Source organism: Aptenodytes patagonicus, chromosome 3, assembly GCF_965638725.1.
Source record: "Aptenodytes patagonicus chromosome 3, bAptPat1.pri.cur, whole genome shotgun sequence".
Lineage (NCBI taxonomy): Eukaryota > Metazoa > Chordata > Aves > Sphenisciformes > Spheniscidae > Aptenodytes > Aptenodytes patagonicus.
In genome coordinates this window covers 1,887,830-1,909,962 of record NC_134951.1, presented here as the reverse complement: position 1 = coordinate 1,909,962, position 22,133 = coordinate 1,887,830, and the positions used below count along the sequence as shown (strand labels likewise).

The window sequence follows — 22,133 nt, the reverse complement described above, 5'->3', positions numbered from 1 at the left end:
CCACAGGCATCCCATGCGGCTGGGTACCCAGGTCAGTGCCACCACCGTCTGTAGGCATCCATCCTCCGACCTCTGAAAGATCCCATCCTCCTGTGTTCCTTACCTGCTTTCATAACTTATTCCTCTTTTTTTTTTCTATTTCTACCTTAGCACCTCTTTTTCTCAGCCCAATCTGCCCCTAATTACTTTTTTTTCCCCTTATTGGTCCCAATTCTGCTACATCCATATTCAAAATTGTTATATCTGATGTCATGATTGAGGCAATCTTGGCCTTCTAGGGCATTACTGGTATGGTTGCCTGCACACGGGTGGCTTTGTAAGACTTTGCACCCCAAAGCTCCCCTACAGTTACGGGGTTCATACTGGACACATGCTGGGTGCCTTGTACACTCTCTAAGATGAATCGTTCTGCTTCAGACGTGACTCCTCCACCTTTCCCAAACAGCTTCGCACGCACAGATAGTCTGCACGCTGGAGGAGCAGGCAGAATAATGTGATTTTCATACTACTTTGGAGTTCACACGGCGTCCTTGCCCTTGAACAGTTTTAATCACTCCCCCGGTTCCCTGCAGAAGCGCCAGCTACTTATGACGCCCAATGCTCCAGCCACACCCCTTGGTCACCCGTGCCAGCTTCCCACGAATGAATGGCTGGTACGTTGCCCAAAATTATGATTTCTGAGAAACCAGCACGAGGCTATGGACTGGAGGAAGGACATCAAACGGCAGAACAGTCCCTGCACACTGTCACTGCTGTCGATGATGCACGAGCCAGGAAAAGCTCCCAGAGCCCGGCAGCGGGTTGGTGGCAGGCAGGTTCACCTCTTCACTTGGCGTCCTGGAGGCACTTCCAGGGTGCTGTTTCTGTAGGTGCTTTGACCTGTTACGTGTCACTCTGCAGCGATGGGCACTTGTTTCCCCACGTGCAGGGCACCAGCTGAGCGGCATCTGTCATGTTTGCTCTGAAGGCCACCCAGGCATCCTCTCGTGTTCAGGGGGTGCAACTCATAGCACAGGTCTTGCTTGGGCTGGGATTTAGGGCTGGGATTGCATCTGGCTTTTCAAACCAGATCCAGAGGTGGGATCAGGTGCAGAAAAGGTCTGTCCAGGTCTCAGCCCTGGGAGTTTGGCAAGTGCCATGAAATGTCTCCTTGGGACGCTTCTTGAAGGCACCAAATCTTTGTTTTGTGCTTTTCCCCTTGTATGTCCTGGCTGTGCCCACGGGATGGTGCTTCAGGAGAGGACTCCACCACGTAGGCAAGGACCTGGTCTCCGTCGCCTCCTCTCCGGTGTTTGGTGCAGGATGCCCAGGCGCAAGGCTCTGAGCTCCAACCCCTCACCCAGGTGTGGGTGTCTTCTGCCATTTGAGACTCGTGGGCTATCAGAGGCTGGCACATGGGGTGGGCAGAGGTGACATGGGACCCACAGGACACAGGGCCCTTGGGAACCAGGTGGGTAACTCTGGGGGGATCTCAAATAGCTCTGCGTGGGGAGATGAAGGTTTTTGGTAACGCAGCAAGGCTAAGAGCAGCCTGAGTCTCATCACTGCAAGCCCCAAATCCAGCCAGAGGATGCCCGAGTTCCTCCCAGGGAGGAGAAGTGGGGCCAGCGTCTGCAAAAGCAGCTCTGCTGCAGGAAGGGAAGGCTAAGCCTCAACTCCTGGGTGCTCGTGCCCCACAGCTTATAGCAGATGGGACATGGGGATACCTCCCTTGCCTCTCCCTCTGTATGGGGCTGACAACCCTGCTGGCTTCCCCTGGAAGAAGGTTATGGTCCCGGTCCAGGCGTCTGCTGGGTACCAGGCTTTGGGCAAGACACAGCAGTGTGGCTAAGCAAGAAACTAAATACACCCCATCAAAATGACCCCATACACTCGGTCCTGCGCTGGGGGAGGAAAGCGCGTCTGACTCCCCGCAGGACAGGGCTCCCGACTGCGAGCCTGGCTCCTTCTTCCACTCTTCCCCTTCACACTGAAACTAACCCCTGCCTCGTTAATTTGGCTGACCCCATTATAGTGCTGTCTAAAGTGATATGGGGCAGGAAATTGTATTGACAGAGCCTCATCGAGTGCAGCCATGAGGCAGACACCCTGCCGGGTCCCGTGCATTGCTGCACTAACCAGACAGCCCCTGCAGACCCCTGCGCACATGGACGTGCAATATTCCTGCTGCGGAGCGGCGGCTGGCTCTGCGTGTATCTTGCTGGGGGAACAGCTACATGACCTGGCGTTGTTTTGGCTCACAGCTACCCAAGACAGAGGAAGGTCTGAGAACAATTTCCACCTGATGTGTTAGGTCAATGCAAGTATTTCCATCTGTGTGATAGTCAGGGCTCAGTGTATCTACTGGAGATGGAGAAGGTTTATGAGGGCCACTAGCCCACGCTCCCACGGGTCTCCAGTCCCATGGCTGGGAAAGGCATCTGAACTGAGACTGGAAAAAATGCAGGAAAGGGCTCCTGGAGTGACAGTCATCAAAAAAACCTTGGTGAGGGGTCCATGAACAGAGGGCTGGATCTTCAAACACCTTGGGGTGAGGAGAAAGGGCTAGGGAGGGAGAAGAACAGGGAAGTGAAACATTAGCTATTCTAAGACATGCCACTGAAAACACTGGAAAGGAGATTAAAGCTTGGTCAGTTTGGGGGGGGGGAATTATCTGAGGTGGACCACTGTGTTGGGCAAAAAGCTGGATGCAGGAGGAAGATCCAGCTCACCTGTCTCTTTAGCCTAAGCCATCATCAGCTTTCCCCCTTGACAGCAATGGGAGAAAAATGAGCCTCTGAAGCCTTGCTGGAGCATTGACCATGTTCATTAGGATTCGGGCCATGGAGCAGGATGATCTGAGATGCAGGTGGTCATGGGTGGGGTGGGTTTCTGCTCCAGGTGCCTGGAGACAGTCAAGAGTTTTTAGGATGTGCATCCTGACACCATCTGCGTTACACTTTGGTTTTGACTCACCCTGATCCTCTTCGGATGGCCTCCTCCAAACAGCCACCTCCTGACGGTGTTGGTGCCATCAGCTATGCCCCTGTCATCATCTTCTTACCCTGGTGCCCCATTTCCCCCCCTGATACCCGCTGGCTTGTCCCCAGGGAGAGCTGTGCCCTCCTGGCTCTCCTCCCCGTTTCTCTGCTACCCTCCTCAAAGCTTCTGGGTGCTTTTTAAGGCTCTCTGGAGGAAGATCTTCTAGTCTCTCCCTATTTTCTTCATCCTCAGCCCAGCTTTGGTGCCCCTTTCCGTTGTGTCATGGTTCCTGCATCCCTTCACGCCCATCAGCACACGTGCTGTTGTGGGCTATGGCACAGAGTCCCAGGGCAGAACAATATATTTCATTATTCTTTGTTTATTCAAATGCAATATACCTAACAGACCAGTATTTTATTTGCTGCAGGTTTACCCAGCTCCTACAAGTCTGCTGATGGTCAGCCTCAAGACTCCTGTTGCCGTTGTCTGTACTAGATGTACGCATCTTGCCGCTTTCTTGAGCCCATGGCTTCTCCTCCATTCTTGGGTGTAACAGGCTCTTCTGCTCTCCCCAGCTCCCCTCCCACGTGGTTTTTGGGGGTTGCTGACTCACATCCCAACAGTTTGTATGACCATGGTGGACTCTGCCACCTCAACACTGACTCCATGTCCTTTTTTGCATGGTCCCTTTTGATATGGCCCCTTCACTGTTGCACCTGAGTGTGATGGGAACCCCCGAGCGTGGCTGCTGTGTTCACAGGGAGGTCTGAATCCCCTCCTGGGATTTGTCTTAATGTTGGCACCGAATCCCGCACCCGTGGGACCACCAGCTCCTTGGCTGGACACCCATCTTCCAAGGCTTCTCAGGTTCAGGGAGGACCTCCTTAGCCCAGATCGGAGAGGACGGGGTCAGGGAGGACCTCCTTGGCCCAGGAGGAATGGACACTTGGCCCCTCTGGGAGGCTGGTCCTAAATTTTGCTGCCATCACCTCTTTCAGGCTGAGCAAAGATAGGAGAGGAATTGGTACCACTTTCTCCTTAGGGCTGGAGAAGAAACACCCTCCCCCCCGGCCCCGGCTCCTCTCCTGCCACTGAGGACATGACGTTTTGTTTTTGTCTGTTCCATGCGCAGACAATGGGTCATCTGGCCTCAGCGGAGACCTTGGCACGTGTCCAGCTACCTCTGTGCTTCCTCCCCATGCCGGCCAACTCCTCTCCACCTCCCAGCACATGGCTGAAATTTGGCTCCAGCTCCCTGCTCCGGGTCTGGGGTGGGGTAGGAGAGCATCACCTCTGCGTGCCCCAGGGGCGCACGGGGTGAGCCCGGGGTGCAAGGGGTTGATAGTCCTGGAGGGCCAGAGGAGCCCAAATCTGCTGCAGTCCCAGCAGGCTGGGGCTGTTCGGGGCACTGGGGTAAAACAGACCAGTTCCCCTGATGCACATGCTGCCTCCCACCCTAATTCCCCCCCCCCCCCCAGTCCCTTTCCCCTTCCCAGTATAAGCGACACTGGGATGCCCCCCCCCCCCCCCCCAAAAAAAAAAGACACACGCACAAGACACTGCACAGATCATGAGAAAACAAAAGAAATGCCAAGGCAGTTTATTTACAACCGTTGTATACAAAAAAAGGACAACTCGTGCCACAGTTAGAACAGCCCCCTCCGTCTCCTTCACCCGCTGCCCTCTCCCGTGCTCCCCTCCCCGGGCTGGTCCCCCCCGGGGCTCCGGGGTCCAGGCGAGCATCTCGCGGCACAGAAAGAGACACGGTTTCCTCCAGACCCAAATCAGCGCTTGGAAAGCCTTGTCTGGCCGCCGTAGTGGAGATCAAACCCTCTGTTAGCATCAGGGTTGGAGGCTGATGAGGTGCCACTGGGACCACTGCCTACGGGTAACTGGGAGAGGAGGGGACATCCCCACCCCCCCCCGGCAGAAAGCAGACTCTCCACCTTCTCCCGCCGGGAAGGATCTCACTGCAACCTCTCTGCTTCGCTCACCCTCCCTGGAGGCAAAGTTCACCCAGGGGATTGCACAGCAGCTCCAACAAAGCACCCCCTGGGCTGGTCACGAGCTGCTGGCGGGGTCCCAAACTGGCTTTCCTCCTGCCCTGGTGACACCAGGAGGTGCCACTGCCATCCCCAGGGGCTTCCTATGGCTGCTGTCTTCTCCCGCTCTCCAGAGAGGCGTCTCCATCCCACCTCTGGCTCTCCAGCCTGGGCTCCCCTGGCTCCTCTTTCCCTCTTGTTTTTCCCCATCCCTTCCATCACGGTTTCCACAGCCCTTCCCTGTTTTCCTCTCCTGCTTTCACTCTCCATGGGGGTGATCTCCCTTTTCAAACAACCATGAAAAGGGGATTTCATCCAAGAGTTCCCACAAAGATGATTCTTGGGAGGTTCTTACAAAAAAAGCAGCTCTTTGGGAAGTCACAGGGCTTTTCAGTTTCACCCTTGAAAAGGATCATCAGCATCTCCTACAGCCGGATAAAGCCTTTGGAGCAAGCGAGCCTCACTCTCTGACCACCTCCAATGGGGGGGTCTCTTCTGCCCCTTCCCCAAAATGGTTCTGTAAGGTCTATGGGCAAATAATGCCTGCTTCGGGCAAGAGGCCCTGAGTCCAGGCAGGAAAAAGGGAAGGAGGGACACCAAGAGATGCCACTGCCCATCCGTGGCGTGGGATGGAGAAGAAGGAAGCCGGAGGGATGCCCACCTGCCCGCCCTGCCTGCCCAGCACCAAATTAAAGTCACACATGACGCACATTTCCCCCCCCATCTTCCCTCCCCACCTGCTCTGTGTGTCCCCCGGCTTTTCCCCGGGGGGCCACCTTCTCCGCTTCGCCAGCCCTCGGCTGTCTCCTCCGGACCTGGTTGACGGGCGGCTCGTGAGACCCACCAAGGAGGTGGGCATCCCGAAGCCAGCACCCTCCCGCCCACCCTCCCTCCTTTCTCCTCCCTCCCCACCCTCCCCGAAACGAATAGGATGGCTTCACTGGTCAATTCTTTACATTCACGAACAAAGAAAGCAGAGGAACGTCCACCCTTCCACCATCCGACCTTGCACTGCAGCAGCCTCCACCACCTCCCTGGAGCTGTCAGTCCAACCATCGCCTCTTTACCTGGAGGCTTCTTCCTTGAGCTCCTTGTTTTTCCTCACTTCTTCCGCATGTTTGTCCTGTGGGAGGGGGGTAGGAAGGAAGGAGGGAGGGGGACACGCGTTAGCTGGACGGACTTCGGGGTCCCCACGGGCGGGCCAGCGGCTTCGGAGGGGTTCGAAGGCACGAGGGCGTTTGCGAGGTTCATCCCCAGAGTGACACCACCGATGGGTCAACAGCGTCCTCTCCTCCCCTGGGGTGTTTTAAGGACTGTGGAGGCACTCAGGGACAGATTGTCCTCGCCCTCTAGCTAGGAGGTAGACGTCAACCAGACGGGATGGACCGGGAGCCCCAAGGAGATGGGGTTAGCTCGGACTGTCCTTCATTATCTCGTGCTCTCTGCCTCTGACCCAAGGCTAGCTGAGGCGTTTGGAGAAGGGCACTGGGCGAGCTCCTTGCAGAAGGGATGTTTTGGAGGGAGCTGGAGGTGGTGAGGGTGGGACCTTCCATGCTGAGGTTGGGAACAGACCTGCTTCGGGGAGAGAGAAGAGGTCTGCACAGGCTGGCAGGGTGGAAGCATCTCCTAGCATGTCAGCACGGACCCCTCCAGCTCCGCCGGGGAGCTGACGGCTCCATGGCCTCTGGGGAAGGGACCAGGGGAAGATCTGCCACCCGGGAGGTGGAAAAATTGCCAGCGGTGGGTCAAGGCCATCACGGTGGGACACGGGGAAAGCAAAGGCTTTGCATGTCTGCAGACGAGATATGGGTCCCAGCTCTCCACCCACCAACCGCTTGCGAGCCTACGGACACGTCAGGCTCGGTGGGTCCCCGAGTAGGACCTCCCCCACCCCTGGTGGGATGTTGCGTTTGGGTATTGCTGCGCGGTGGGAGGGGAAGAGGGGTCCCCCCCTTTGGTGGTGTCCCCAGGGGGTAATGCCACCCCAAGAGCCATGCAGGGTTCCCGGGTGTCCTGTGACACCCTCCTCAACTGGTGTTGCAGCGCATCCCCCCTCCCTCCTCTCCGGGCTCTCACCTTCTCCTGCAAGCGCTCCAGCATGGCCGCTAAATGGGCCTCGCGGTTCTCCTTGTTGGACTCCATCTTCTGCGCCAGCTTCTCTTTGGCCATTTTGATGAAGTTGTTGTTCTCCTCGATGGCCTTCTGGATGACCTCCCGCTCGTGCTCCCGCTTCTCTGCCAGATGCTTCAGCAGCTCAGCCTCCTGGTACTGCGTGAGCAAAGCAGACACGATGGCCACGTGGACCATGGGTTCCTTACCCTCCTGGCCAAAACCACCCCCTCCAAACTCAGCAACGTCCCCAAAGGTGGGTGTGCCTTGCTGAGCACCCCAAGTGCAAGGTTGCGTGTCCCCAGGGCACGTCCCCATGCTGCGGTGCCGTGCACGAGCTGCTGGACCTACCTTCCTCCTCTCCTCTGCTGCCTCCAGCTTCTTCTGGATCTCCTCCAGGGATGGGTCGCGCCGCCGGGGCAGGGAGGCATTGAACTCAGGGATGCCGTCGAATGACGGGGGCTTCAGGATGACCTCGAAGGACTGCCCTGAGGTCCGCTTGTTGAGCTCAATGACTTCCATGTCGGAGATGACGCACCAGGTGAGGTCTACCGTGTCTGCTGGGAGAGGGGCACGGGCTGAGTGCACATCCCACCCCTTCGGGCAAGCCATCCCGGAGTCCCACACCTGCAGCCCACCCACGCGCCACCACCTTCCCTGATCTCCACTGGTTTCACCCAAATCCCTGCACCCCGAATGCACCCCTGCGGTTCAGCCCCAATGTCGTGGGTTGGGGTAGGGGCTCCAAGACACCCATCAAGGGGGTTGAGCCGGAAATATTTGGGTGAGCTGAGGGGCTGGGCATCCCCCTGAGGGAGAGGCGAGCAAGCAGGGTAGTGTTCAGCCCTGCTTCGGGGACTGGGAACAGGACCATGAAGCCCCTTTCCAGCTGCAGATCCCCCCACAGCTAGCCAGGAGTCCCCAGGGCTGGGCATCCCCCTCCACCGCTGCTGTCGCCTCTGGACCTGCTGACATGAATCAGCCTGAATCACCCGGCACCGTCTGCCAAAAAATACCGAGCCCACACCCGGCGCTTCGTGCAGTGAAGCCATGGCGGAAGGGGGCTGCGGGGCTGCCTGAGCGCCCCCCCCCCCCGACCCCGAACCGGCCCCCTGCTTCCAGCCAGTGCCAGCAAACTGTGGAGCCACCTCTCTCGGTTTGAGGGTGACCCCACTCATGCCAAGGGGGGTCTGCAGACCGTGGGTGGGCAGCAGGCTCCTACCTTCATACGTGTACGCCGGCTTGTTCAGGGGGTCCGAGAGGAAACAGGAGCAAAAGAGGGAGACGAGAGGCAGCTCCTTCATCTTCTCTTTGTAAGCTGGGAAGAGATGGTGGGATTGGGGGTCAGAGGGGTGGTGGTGGGGGGGGCCTGCCAGGCATCCGGGGCAGGGGCTGCCACGTGCCAGGGAAGGGCTGGGACAGGGACGGCGGCTGGCACCGGGACGGCGGCTGGCACCGGTTTGCCCAGATATTGCAAACAGGGTGATTTGGGTGGGGGAAGGAAGGTATGCAAAGGGGAAACTGAGGCATGCAGAGGCAGAGTGCTTTGCTCATGGCCACATGGGTTATGTCTGTCCCGGTGTGTTAATCCCACGCACGACCCTTTGCCTGCCACCACAGGGATGCTCTGAGCGTCCCAGGGCAGGGGTTAGCCCGGGGCGGAGCCATCCCCAAGGCGGTTTGGATGGGGCCCCGCTCAAACTAGGGGTGCCCCAGCATGGGGAAGGTGCCAGGGTTGTGTTCATGGGGTTTGGGTGAGCCGTGCTGTCCCCCGTCCCCACGCGCGGCCCTGTGATGGTGCCATACCAGCCAGAGTCATGGCGAGACAATCCTTGGGCGTCTGCAGCAAGAGCGTTCCTGGGGCCTGGGGGAGGAAAGAGCCAGGATCAGTGCGGGGTGTCCCAGGGGCTGGGAGCATCACCAGCAATCACGCCTGCCCATTGCGGGGCGTCCTGGGGCTGGGGGCATCGCCCAGCCCCGCCTGTCCCCCGCAGGCAGTGGGACAGCTGCCCGCACACGGCCTTGCGTGCACGCTGGGGGTGCTGTGGTGGGCACGCGCTGGGGGCATGGGGTGGGCACACGCTGGCGTGGTGTGCCGGGCACGCACTGGTGAGGTGGGCACACACTTGGTGCGGCGTGAGGGACACACTGGTGTGATGGGCACACAGATGCGGTGTGGCGTGACGGGTACGTGGCGCACACTGGTGCGATGTGACGGGCACACACTGGTGTGGTGGGCACACAGATGCGGTGTGGCGTGACGGGTACGTGGCGTCGGGATGGGTGCACACTGGTGCGACGTGACGGGCACGCACTGGTGTGTGCGCCCTGATGCGATGGGCACACGCTGGTGTGATGGGCACCCGCTGGGACGACGGCAGCAGCCGGTGGCACACACAACCCTTCCCTGCTCTGGGCTGCCTGACACCGCCACAACCCACATGTGCACACACACACATGTGCCGGGAGCAGTGTGCACACCCCACACCCCCCCCACACCCCCCAAGGACAAGTGTGACCCCTTTGCACAGCCTCTGCTGTGACCCAAGGCTGCCCCTGCTGCCGCCCCTACTCGTGTCCGGAGAGCCCCGGTCCCCAGCTCGCCCCTTGCCAGACCACAGGCAGAAAGGCTGACGCACCCGGACCCTCTCCTGCATCCCACTGGGACCCTCTCCAGGGGTCTCCGTGGCTGTGGGTCAGGCGTGGGGGCATCCCCGGGACCCCCCACCCATCCCTGGGGTGCAGAGTCCCTGGGTGAGTGCAGGACCTGGCATGGGGCGGCAACACCCAGAGACTCATTAAAACCCAGATAAGCCAGGGCCATTCCCCTTTCCCAGGGTTTCTGGGGGACGCAAACGGAGTGTCGGTGGCATCGGAGGGGTTTCCCGGTGGAAATGCCCTTCCTGGCTGCGCCAAAGTGGGCGCTGAGTTTGGTTTTTGGAATTATTCATGGCTTTTGTTTCTAAGGGGAAAAAAAATTCCTTCTTTGAAATAGGGACTCTTAAATCCTTGCAGCCCCCCCCAGGGAAGGGGCAAACCCCCTGCGTGGGCATCCCGGAGCCACCAGGGCACTGCCAGCTCCCACAGCCACAACACATCCCGAACCAGCTCGAGCTGGGGGGTCCTGAGAAATCCCGACCCCTCGTCCCCTGTCCTGCTGGGATCTGACACGGGAATCATGCAAATAACCTGCCCGCAGCTGCCGGGGGTGGGGGGGAACAGGGACAAAATGTGGGGACACCCTGCCGGGGACACCTTCCCCAGAGATGCTCCCCTCTTCTAGGTGACCCCTGGAGCCAGGGTTGGTCAGGTTTGGGGGTTACCCAGGGATATAGCCCCCACCAAGGGCTTTCCTCCTCGCCTGGCTGAAGGGGTTTTGCCCTAAACGGCTCCAAGCTCGGGGCCAAGGCAGGGCGGGGATGCTCTGATGGCTCGTGTGCCAACATGAGGCTGTGCCCAGAGCTCTGACAGCCCGGCTGGAGTCTGCCTGCATGCAAGCAGGCAGCTGAAAGCATTATTCTTGCTCGTGTCTCCCCGCCTCTTGCGTTACCACCCCAAATCCTCATTTTCCCTGGGATTGCGGGGGGACCTGGATGCATTTCATGCTACAGAAACCCTTCTCCCAGCCCTCATGTGGCATTCGTGCCCTGGCTGGAGGATAAAATGCAGAGATCGCCCACCAGACCCAAAACAGGGAGGAGGATGGGGTCCATCCCCGGGGGTGCCGTCGGCTGGGCGGGAGATGGGTGGTGGGCTGCCAGCCCCACTCCTCCTCACTGGATGAAGATGCTGTTCGAGGTGTTTGGAAGCTCCTCCAAGAGGGAAACCCCTCCCTGCTGCGCTCCCTTCCCTCTCTGCTTCCCAGCTTCGGTGCCCCCCGACCAGCACGCCCAGCCCAAGGGGAGTGGGGTGTGGTTGGGGCTCGGCCGCTGCTGTCACCCCCAGGCTGAAACCTGTCACCCCCAGGCTGAAACCTCACTCAAACCCCCAGCGCGGACCCTGCGGGAGCGATCCCGCTCCTGGTGAGGTGCACGTGGCAGGGAGGGGGCCCGATCCGACCCCAAAGGGCTGCAACCCAGTTTCACACCCTGATCTCCACTGTAGAACCCCTGAGACGGTGGGGACCCCCCCCATCCCGCATCCCTTTCCCTGGAAGAAGCGCCCAGCGATGGAGGGAGAGGATGGAGGAGCGGAGGGGGCTCCCCGCTCCCTCCCTTGAAGCTTGCGAAGCGAAGGATGCTTCCCCCCCCCTCGCCGGGGGAGAGGCAGGATGGCAGCCGCCTCCTCCCTCCCTCCCTCCCTCTCGCTTTTCCCCCTCCCTGGAATAAATATTTCAGCGCCTGCTGAGAGCAGGTCACCTCCGCCAGCATCCTGCCACCATCAATAATTCAGGCTGGCCCTGCCCTCCGGGGGGGCTCCGCGCCCCTGCGCCCACATTTGGGGGGCTCCAGACGAGGCGACGCACCCCCCTCGGGGTCTCGAGGATGCTGGGGGTGCCGGCCCCCCCGGAGATGCCGGGGCGAGGCGAGGCGGAGGATGCTGAGCCCCATCCCTGCACCCCCCGCACCGTGGGCGTGGGTTGCCCCACGCCCCAGCGTGGCAGGGCAGGATGAGGCCCGCCGCGGTGCGGAGCGAGGGAGGTAGAAGGGGGGGGGGCGGGGAAGGTCTCCAGCAGCCCGAGCTCGGCTGTCGAGACTGGGGGGGGGGGAAGGACCAGACCCCCGGCTAATTCCTGCTGTCCAGGCGGACGGAAAACGCCCCGCCGGGGGGGGGTTCGTACCTGCTCGGGTCGGTGGCGGGGTGGGGGGGGTGGGGGTACCACCCCAAAAGGGGTGGGGGCGCGGGGGTGGGCTGGGGTGGCGAGGAAGGTGCTGGAGGGATGGGGAGGGGGACGAAGAGGGGCGTCGCGGCCAGAGAGCGACATCCAGGGACCCCCCTCTGGAAAAAATCCCCCCCCACACCCCAACCCCTCCCCCAAAACTTTTCAACCCTTCGCCTTCCAAAAAACACACCCCTCCCCCATCAAACAAAGCCCCCCCCCCCCCAACGACACTCACCCCACCGCCGGCGCTTGGGCTGCTCCTCCGCGCTCTCCGGGCTCATTTAACGCGGGCGCGGGGGTCTGCGCGGAGCATCCCACCCGGGGGGCCCCCAGCGCCCCCCATGACATCACCTCCCCGGCCGGCGATTGGCGCAGCCGCGCCTTCGCCGCTGATTGGCCGGGGGACTGTACGAACCGGGTACCAGCCCGGTGACATCACGCCGAGCAGCTATTTTCGGGCTGGGTTTTGGGGGGGGGGGGGGGGGAAAAACCCCCAAAAAGCGGGGGGGAATTAAAAAAAAAAAACAACAACAACAAAACAACATTAAAAAGGGGGGAAAATTATAAAAGCGGGGGGGGGGGGGAGGGGCTGGAGGCAAAGGGGGGGGGGGGGCGGGTTCGGCCCGAAAAGGGGGTTTTGGTGGGGTTCGGGGCGGGGGGGGTGTGAGGGATTGAAAGGGCCGAGCGCATGGTGGAAAGCAAGCTTTGGCTCTCTGCTAGAGCAGGACAAAGGTGGAGAGTGACAAAGTGACACAGAAGGGGACTCGGAGGGTTTAATGGGGCCCCGGTGGCACCTCCGATGGGGCCAAACCGCCCCACTCCGCTCCCCTAAACCCCGTGCCGGCATGGGCTATGGGATGTCCTCTCCACGCTGGGGAGCAATGGGGTGCCCTCTCCATCCTCCCAGGACGGGGGTGCGGCACAAGCCCGGCGTGACCCGTTCCCAGCCCCAAAGGCACGTGAGGACTCGTTATCCTCCCACAAACTGGGCAACGGGAGCTCGGAGAGGCCGAGTCCCAGATCCCGAAACTATTTCGGTGCGATGCCGCCGTGGATGCCAGGGCGAGCGGAGGTCCCCGGGGAGCCCCGGCAGAGCTAGGACATCTCTTAGGGCTGTGCCCTTCCCATAAACCAGCTCTCCTTCCCCCAGATCTGCTTCACCCTGACCTATTTATCGCCGACGGCTGTGTCTGATGGTGATCACAAGCCCGGCACCTCCGGGGAACCGTGCCGGTATATTTAGGCACTGGTCTCCTCCATTATGCAATGAGCATCAGGGCGGCTATGGGGAGGTGGTTCCCCCTGGAAAACGAATGTAGGGTGGCTTTGCAAAGCCCATGGCCTCGGGACATGGGGAAGGACAGGGTGACCCAGCTGGAAATGGGGGGGTGACATCGCATGGGTGACACCGCAGCTCAGCCATTCAGCTCATGGTGGGGCATCTGTAACACGTCCCGCTGAAACTCAACGGCGCATCGCTTCCCTCCGAAAGGATCCTCTAATGCTCGGGTGATGAGCGAGCTCCACGCCAGAGCCCCCCTGGCTCGGCAGGGTTCGGGTGTCCACGCAGGCGTGGGTGCCGTGGGTAGGATGCCCGTGGGACGTGCGAGAAGCTGCAGAGGGAACGGAGCACAGCCCCGAGACGGAAGGGCTAAGGGGAGGAAAGAGTCGAGACACGGAGGCCAACCGGGGGACAAACAGCCATTGTGGGGACCCACGTGGCTGTGGGACGGTCCCTGTCGCGGCTGGCACCGGGATGTGTGGCACCCCACGGCGGGGGGGTGCAGGGGGCTCTGCTCAAATGCTCCTTTGAGCTCCCCGTGGTCCAGGCTCAGGGTACAAATCCCTCCCTGCCACCCCGCGTTGATGGCCACAGTTTAGCTGCATGGCTAGCTGTGGTTGCTGGAGCCGGAGGAGATGCTGGGAGGCCTTGGGGAGGGGTCACGTCTGGAGGTGCCTCCCTGTCCCCCAGCTCTGCAGGACCGTCATTTGTGGGGACAGAGGTTGGTTTCAGCTCCTGGAGCCCCTGTGTAAGGCTGTGCCTCTGGGGATGCTCGGTGGCCACCATCCCTAAGGGCTGTCATCCTCCACCCCACAAAGCATCCTGGCTGCTCCAGCGCTGGGAACTGTTTTTTCTCCAGCAGCATGTGCTGGTCTCAACTAAACGAGGCGCAGAAAAAGGAGGCCAAGGGCATTTGGGTGTACCCAGAGTGATGGAGACCGCGGGCTGCAACGGGCCACCCCTTTCCCATCCACACCAGCCCCACCAAACCCTCCCCAGGACGTCAGCCTGGCGCGGGGCCGTCCCCAGCTCCGGGGTAGGACATGGCAGGAGGTGGCTGGAGGAGAGGTTGGCCATGGAGCCGGGCTGATGCTGGGGAAGAAAAAGCCCCAGCAGTGAGTGGAGGCCACGGGAGGCCAAGGGTTTGCCTCTTCCCGTGGCTGCAGCCTGCTGGCTTAGGGAAACTTGCTCGGCAACCCGGTGCCAGCATCCAAACCCTTCCCAGGTACGGGTGGGAGAGATGGAAAACAACCTTTCGCCGTGGGCACACAGCACGTGGGACCCATCTGCAGCCTGCAGTCCATCTGGGATGGAGCACGAGGGTGGCCCCGCCGGAAGGTCCGTGTGGCCCCGGGATGCCCGGGAGCAGGCATCCAGGGGAGACCCTAAGGATGGGGTGAGCATATACGGTGTTTCCCCCGAGCCCTTTCCCACCCTCCAGCCATGCTCGGGGCGGGGCGGGGGGTTTGCAGGGCTGGTGATGGGCTCTGCATCACCCCCCCCTGGATTCCTCTCCCAGGACATCTCCAACCTCCCCCCCCCCGCAAAGGTTCAGTATCCGCAGATCCTTCAGGAAGAAGACCCGCAGGTTTGGACCCTCCTCGTTCTGGAGGATTCCTGGCCCTGGGAAGAGCCGGCGGAGCAGCCAGCGGATCCCGGCCGTCAGTGCCAGGGCACAGGATTAGCCCCAACCCGCCTGCCCCAGCGCTGGGGACCCGGGTGCAGGATCCGTCCCCAGGACCGTGCATCCTCCGGGCTGCCCGAGGGCTGTGCACACCCCGGGGAACATTCTTGGGGGGGTCCGACCCCCCCCCACTTGCCCCCCCCACCCCTCCGGGATGCACCGTGTCCCGGCGCTGGCTGGTACCCGGGGCGAGGGAGGGCTGGGGAGGGGGCGGGGAAAAGGTGCTGTCCTCCCCCGGATTGGGCAGAAATTACATCATCGCCGGGCTGCGAGCCAATGGGAGAGCCGCCTGCTTCTCCGAAATATCGCCCGTCCCTATAAACGGGGGGATGCTGCGGGAGGGGGGGGGGGGGGGGGGGGTCAGTACAGCCTGATGGGGTGGGGGGGGGGCTTCACTGCAGCAACCCCAGCAAACCCTCCCCCGGTTGGATTCACGCCCCCTTCCCCACCCAGGTACCCGGGGAGCCCCACTCGCACCCCACGCCCACCCGCGGACCCCCACCCGCCCCTCGCAGGGGAACAGCACCGGGATGGATGGGGATCGGGATGCCAGGCACCCCGCAGGCTGGAGCGGGGCCCATCGCTCCCCGTCCTCGGCATGAGCAGCCAAAAATGATGCTATAATAGTAATAATAATAATAATAATAATAATAATAATAATAATAATAATAATAATAAAATGAGATCGTTCTAATTGCTGCAAGGAGGAAGGTTTGACCTCGGAAAAGGTCCTGCAAGTAACTGGCATGTCCCAGGCAGGATCTCAGGCATCGGGGAAGGACACGATGGCTGCAGAGGAGGGTCCCACGTGAAACCCGCCTGCCCCTTACCGGAGCTTTCCCCAAATTAGTCCTCCAACGTCGGATGTGCGAGCAAATGCTCAGTCCCGGGGAGACATCACCCATGGCTGCAGGCTGGGTGCTGTCTCCCGGGCCAGCTCCGGAGGAGAGGTCGGTGGGAGGAACAGCTTCGCTGCCTTGGTTGCCACCTAAAGCCATTTCTCTGCCTCTGTGGGAATGAAATTAAGCTCAGGGGAAGATGCAGGTACCGTTTATTACACTAAAAAATGCAGAGTCTTAGGGAGCCAACCAGCTCATTAATTCATATTGTTTCCTGCAAACCAATTTTTCACCAGATGATTCAGAAAAAAGTCCAAACGTTGCGGTTTCGCCATCCGAAGCGATGCCTCATTTCACCCTTTATTGCCATTTTTACGGCAGGCACCTGCTCTGGCACTGGCAGCCGTGGGAGGGAAATGCTCCCTTCGGACCTGACAAAGAGAAACGCCTCATCCTGCTCCAGCCCCGGCAACTCAAAGAGCTTCCCCGGCTTTTTATTGTTCCCAAATAACGCCTTGCTTCTGCCTAAATTGCCCGCGGGATGCCCAAATTTCCAGGCACCGCCAGCTTTTTGGGGGGTGATGGGCAGCATCGGGATACGGTGCGGGGCGGGAGATGGGGCGCTCGCGCCGATTTTCCTCCTTTCCCCGTATCCAGGGATGCTCGGATGGAAATAGATAACGTCAGCCGACGTAACGAAGGCGGAGGACCCCTGGGGTCGCCCCCGCACTGCACGCCTCCAACATCTCCCCTTTGTTTTTCCGCCACCAGCTCTTGTTCCTAAGGAGCATCCTATGCAAACGGTGAGAAACCATGGAAACCACCCGTTAATATCAGCATCCTGCCAGCGAGGTCCTGGCCGGCTGGGCTGCGCCCGGCAGCGAGGGCGGCAAAGCCAGCACGGCCCGCCAGGCACCCTCCCTTTCCCCAGGGCCATCACCTTTAAACCCCAAGTGCTCACCGGGATGGAGGAAAAAGCTTTTTTGGCAGGATTGATATCAGGCCAGACCCAGCAGGGGGTTGCAGAGAGTGGTTTTTTTTGTCTCCCCCATCCCACCTCTGAGCCTCCGACACCTCCAAAGACCAACCGCACGTCGTCACCTGACTCCCGGAGCTGGGGATTTACAGAAAAGCCCCTCAGAGGGGTGAAGTCATGGGGAGAAGGGTCAGAGGAGATGGGTTGTTACTCTCAAGGATGTCCCCATTAATGGTTTTTCTTGTAGAGGGGAAACACGGGCTTCTGCCCGCATCCAGCCAAGCCACCTGGAATTTTCCCGTCCCCGAGGCGCCGGGGCAAGGGCCACCGTCCCCTGCTTTACCCACAGCAGGGAAACTTGGAGCCCTGCGAGCTGCAGCACTTGTAGAAGCTTGGAAAGCCCCCAGATGGTTTAATTTCCTATTTACAGCCCCCTGGCAGGGAGATGATACCTTCTTCCCCGAGGCCTCCCCAGCTTTGATCCGTGACGGAGAGGGGCAGGAAAAGAGCTGGGGCGATTTGGGCACAGAGACCATACCAGAAGAGCAGAGTGTTTATTAATGATAAAAAAAGAGGCGGTACATAAAGTCTTTTTTATCTTTTTTTTTTTTTTTTTTAAACGAAAGCTGAAAAAGCATCTGGAGAACCCCAAATGCAGGCAGAGGCGGTGGCGGCAGGAGATGGTGGCCACTAGACAGGGACATCCTCGTGGACGCGGACCTGGAGGGGACAGATGCGGAGCGTGTTGGGCAGCGCGCCCACCGGCGCGCCCCCCACGTAGAAATAAGGGAAGACGGTGCCGCCGAACTTCTCGTGGAAGGTGTAGATGTGGGTCTTGCGGTCGGTGTCGTAGAAGGAGAGCTCCCCTTCGTCGCAGTCCAGCTCCACCCGGATCCGTTTCAGGTCGCCCAGCGCCGCCTCCGAACGCGCCGTGTTGGATGCTCGGCACATCTCGCTGTCCTTTCCGGGCAGGCGGTAGATATACCAGAAACCGGAGCGAGCGTCGTGGTGGAAGGTCCAGTGGGTGCCACCGTGTGGCCGGGCCACCCCCACCCGCCAGTTCGTGATGCCGCCCAGGTCCACCTCCCAGGTGTGGAAACCGGTGGAGAAGCCGTGGGAGCCCAGGATGCAGGGGACTGAGGTGAAGCGCTCGGGGTTCTCCACCGTCAGCTTGTAGCCCCTGTTGGTGACGCTGGTGAGGTCCTCGGACACCAAGAGCCAGCCCGCCGCGGAGTTGGGGTCGAAGCTGAAGGGGACTGTGGCGGGGAGATGCGCGTTAGGAGCCCGGCTTGCTGCAGGGATGAGCTTATGGGGGGACCACAGCCCCGCAGGCATCCACTCATCCATCCTTTCCTAACCCAGCTCACCATGGAGAAATGCACCCTCCAGGGCTTCCTTTTTGGGGTGCAAGTGCCCCAGAGCACCCTTTATTCTCTCCAACCCCCTTCCCCAGGCCCATCAGCCACAGGTATGGCTGCTCCATGCTCCTTTTCTCTCCAGCACCCACCACCCCTGGGGCTGCCTCACGCAAAGGCTGCTTTAGCCCTGGGACAACCACCCTTTTGGGGGGGGACCCAGCACCTCACCTACAGTGATGATGTCCAGCATCTTCTTCCACACGTTGTACTGCAGTGAGCCCAGGTACTTGGCACTGTCGAGGAGCATCCCCGAGGAGACGGCCTCTGGCTCCTCAGCCGTGCAGGCGATCCTGGGGCAGAGGATGGAGACAGGTCAGCGATGGAGGAAGGGACGGGGCTGGGTCTCCTGGCACCCTGTGTTTTGGCAGGGGCTTCCCCACCAGCACCCCACATCTGCCAAACCTTGCTCTCACCCCCCAGGAGGGTGGAGAATCACGCTGGGAGGGTCCCAAATCCCCCAACCATCAGGGTTTTAAAGCTTCCCCCAAGACCTGCAAAGCTGCTTTGTGTCTGCATGCATGCCCCCCCATCCTGCCCGGAGGCACCCAGGGGTGCTGCCTGGCCTTGGGGACCCCCAGCACCTTCTTCTGCTGGAGCACCCAGACCCAGAGGGGACAGGCGAGTACGGGAACTCGCTTGGGGCAGAGACTTCACTCTGCAGCCAGGCAGAAGACCCTGTTCAGCCCCAGGGAGGGGATGCGGGGCCTCAGCCACCCCGAGCACCCTGTGTCACTGGGCAGGGGACATGGCGGGGACCTGCCGCGCTGGATTTACCTGCGCTTGCGGTTCTTGTGGGTCTGAAAGAGAAGGAGACACCGGGTGTCAGACCCCAACTTGTAAGAGGTCACGGGGGCTCGCAAACACCCAAAGGATCGCCCAGCACCCTGCTCGCACCCCAGCAAGAGGCAGGAGGGTGCCACGGCGAGGGTGACACCCCGCAGGGCATGGGGCAGCACCCCGGCAGGGCTTTACCATGAGGAAGGTGTAGTCATCCTCCTTCAGCTCTGCCTGGAGCTGGTGGGCTTCATGGAGCAGGGCCCGGCTCTCCTCTGCCAGCTGCTTCACCTTGCCCTCGATGAGGCCGTGCTTGTGCCGCGTCTCCTCCTGCAGCTGGGCCAGCAGCGCCTTCTCCTCGCCCCGCAGGAACTCGTGCAGCTTCTCAAACTCCCTCCTGATCTGCTCCTCCAACCGCGTCGCTTCCACCTGCCCCGTGTAGGGATGTCACCACCTCCCTTCGGAGCCCCCAACTCCCCTGGGTTCCCCCATCCTCTCCCTAAATGCTCCTCCGGAGCCCTCCGACCAGCTCCAGCACTCAGGGACTTGCCGAGATCCCACTAGGACCACGCTGCCCTCCCAAAATCAATGTCCCTGATGCCACGGCAGGCACAGCCCCATCACCCTGGCCCCCAGTTCCCCATCTGAGTCCTTCCTCCCCCCGGCATTGCTCTCCTCACTTAAGGGTGGAGCAGCCCAGGATGGGTGCAGCACGCCACCCCAGAGCCAGTTGCATTCCTGCCCGGGGCATGTGCATGCGTGTGCACACATGTGCACGCATGTGCATGCATGTGTCAGGATCAGGCCCATTGCCTCCCTGCCAGGAGGGACCACGCACCCGGTTGTGTTTGGAGATGGACTCGTAGGAGCGACGCACGGCCCCGAAATCCTTCACCTTACCCCGCAGGGAGGTCTCCATGTTCTTCAGCTTGGCCTGCGGGAAGGAGACGCCTTCAGGACCCTCGCAAACCTACGCGCCCAGGGTTTCCAGTGCGGAAAGACAAGAGCCCCAAACCCAGTAGGATGAGGTTAAGCAGGATCCTTGCTCAATCCGCCCTTTCCCCTCCTGCAGCCGAGGTCTGCCAGCGCTGCACGGGGTCAGCTCCGCGCAGGGCCGTGCAAACACACCGCCCCTAAGCAGCGAGGCAGAGGAGCTTTGCTCCATGGCAAATCCTCCCCCCTGTTTTTAAGCCCTTCTACTGATGCAGCGTCAAGTCCCTGCCTGTCCCGGTGCTGCAGGCAGCCACTGCCCCGCTCCCAGGGAGGCTCGGTGCCACCGGCAGCCTGCCAAGCCTTGCAAAACAGCAGCCCGATGGCCGCCCCGCGACATTTGAAATCTGGCTCGTCCCCGCAGGCTGAGTCAGGGCGGCAGCTGCTGCTTTCCCAGCCGGGAAACACGGCAGGTCCTGGCATGATGCCTGGCTGCCGGCCAGAGCCTGTCTCCTCCTCCTCTTCCTCCTCCTCCCTGTGCAGCCATGGCCCATCCTGCCCCGTGGAGCTTGGGGCTGTCTCCCCAGCCCGCATCCCTCCCCGGCTGGGGGAATTGTGCAACCCCCATCCCAAACACGCTCCCAACCCCGAGGCGCTGCTGCAATAACCAGCTGCTGCAATAACCAGCATGGCCAGATCCAGCCCAGCCCCACGGAGGACGAGCCAAGGAAACGCGGGGCCTGGGCCAAACCCCTTGGAATATCAGCCCGCTCCCCTTTACCGCAGGGCAAACAGCCGTGCCCCGGGGGGCGGGGTGGCACTGGGTAATTCTTAGGCAGGGAGAGCGTCGGGCAGCGATGCGGCAGGGGCACTCCCGCGGGGACCCACCCTCGCAGCGTGGCTTTCATCCCGGCACGCCGACGAGTACAACCACGCCGTGCACGAGCCAAAGCCGTGCGCTGGCAAGTTTGTGCCAGGGCGTGAGCGGGCTGCACCCCTTCAGATGCAGGGGTGCCTCTCCGTGCCATCGGTCCCCCTTTCCTGGAGCATCCCTCACCCTGAAATCCACCGCCGTCTCCTGCACCGGCCGCATCTTGTGCCCTTCGTGCTCTTTGGAGCTCTGGCAGACGAAGCACACCAACTCCTTGTCCTGCAGGCAGAAGAGCTGGGCTTCCTCGTGATGCAGGGGGCAGAGGGCGGCCGCCCGGCTCTGCTGCTGCCCTTCCTCCTTCAGGATCATCTCCACCAGGTTGTTGAGCGTGTGGTTGATGCGAAGGTCGTCGAACGAGGAGGCCTCCTTGCAGACGGGGCACACGTGGTGCCGGTGCTCCCAGGAACGGCTCACGCAGCCCTTGCAGAAGTTGTGGCCGCAGCAAAGCGTCACGGCTTCCCGGAAAGGCTCGTAGCAGATGGGGCACAGTAGTTCCTCCTTCAAGGTGGCCGTGGAGGATGAGGCCAAGGCCACCGAGCTGCTGGCCGAGGGGCTGCCTCCCTTCTCCATGTCGCTGGGGAGAGAGGGGATGGAGGGGGGAGGCTGGAGCGGGGTTTTCCCAGATCCCCGGCTGGAAAAACAGCCCCGTTCCTGATGCAATCGGTTTCCTGCCTGTGACTCACCCCGCAGCTCCCTCCCCGGGCAGGCACCCGCCTGACTGACACCGCCCCGGGCCACTGGCGGCCGCCAAGGGCGGGCAGGCTCCGGCCGCCGCGCCGGGATGCGGCGGGTTCGCGGGGAAGGGGCCGGGGGCGACCGGATCCTGACCCGGGGCTTTGCCCTGGTCCCGTAGCCCGGCCCCGGGACAACCCCCGTAGCCGGACCGCGGTGCTTTCCCCCGGGGCCCGGACCCCCCACCCCCGGTGCTCTCCCCCGGGGTCCGGAGCCGGACCCCCACGCCCGGGGCAGCCCCGATGCCCCGATCTCGGCGCTGCTCCGGTGCCCGATGCCCCAACCTCCGTGCTGCTCCGGTGCCCTCACCGGGACCCCCGCCTCCAGGGCTGCTCCGGTGCCCGGACCCCGGCGCTCCCCGCTGCCCCCTGCATGGGTGCTGCCCAGCGCCGTGCACCCGGGTCCCGAGGCGGGGTGAGGGTGGTGGGGGGGGGTGTCCTACCTTGCCGAAGGCGAGCGGCAGCGCTTGCAGCGGCCCCTCCGCCGCCCCGTGCGGCGGAGAGCCCGGGCGGGCGCCTGCAGCATCCCGCCGCCGGGGCTCGTCCGGTGCTGGCGGCGGCGAGGGCGCCCGGAGGGGCGGGGCGGGGCGGGGCGGGGGCCGGGCTGCGGCCGCCGGGGAGGGCCCTCGCCCGG

The 22,133-nt window shown here is 61.7% G+C and overlaps 2 protein-coding genes across 7 annotated transcripts; both read right to left on the bottom strand.

Moving 5' to 3' along the window:
• Positions 1–5,925: 5,925 nt before the first annotated feature.
• STMN4 (stathmin 4) lies at positions 5,926–12,264 on the bottom strand. Of its 4 annotated transcripts, none has more exons than XM_076335388.1 (6): positions 12,170–12,264; positions 8,919–8,976; positions 8,335–8,430; positions 7,464–7,672; positions 7,080–7,271; positions 5,926–6,126 (listed from the first exon to the last, which is right to left on the bottom strand). In XM_076335388.1, exons 2-6 carry the CDS (start codon positions 8,929–8,931, stop codon positions 6,067–6,069), a joined length of 570 nt encoding a protein of 189 aa, XP_076191503.1. In that variant the 5' UTR covers positions 8,932–8,976; positions 12,170–12,264; the 3' UTR covers positions 5,926–6,066. The 4 variants fall into 4 exon arrangements, with proteins under 4 accessions (XP_076191503.1, XP_076191504.1, XP_076191501.1 ...); XM_076335389.1 differs by having other exon boundaries at positions 7,464–7,669; XM_076335386.1 differs by lacking the exon at positions 5,926–6,126 and adding an exon at positions 6,133–6,575.
• Positions 12,265–17,245: 4,981 nt separating this feature from the next.
• Positions 17,246–22,043, bottom strand: TRIM35 (tripartite motif containing 35). 3 transcript variants are annotated; one of them, XM_076332509.1, is made up of 7 exons: positions 21,943–22,043; positions 20,895–21,399; positions 19,746–19,877; positions 19,106–19,336; positions 18,908–18,930; positions 18,302–18,423; positions 17,246–17,971 (listed from the first exon to the last, which is right to left on the bottom strand). In XM_076332509.1, the coding sequence occupies exons 1-7, from the start codon at positions 22,023–22,025 to the stop codon at positions 17,406–17,408; spliced, it is 1,662 nt and encodes a 553-aa protein (XP_076188624.1). In that variant the 5' UTR covers positions 22,026–22,043; the 3' UTR covers positions 17,246–17,405. The 3 variants fall into 3 exon arrangements, with proteins under 3 accessions (XP_076188624.1, XP_076188625.1, XP_076188626.1); XM_076332510.1 differs by having other exon boundaries at positions 19,746–19,841; XM_076332511.1 differs by having other exon boundaries at positions 20,895–21,342.
• Between the last annotated feature and the right edge of the window lie 90 nt (positions 22,044–22,133).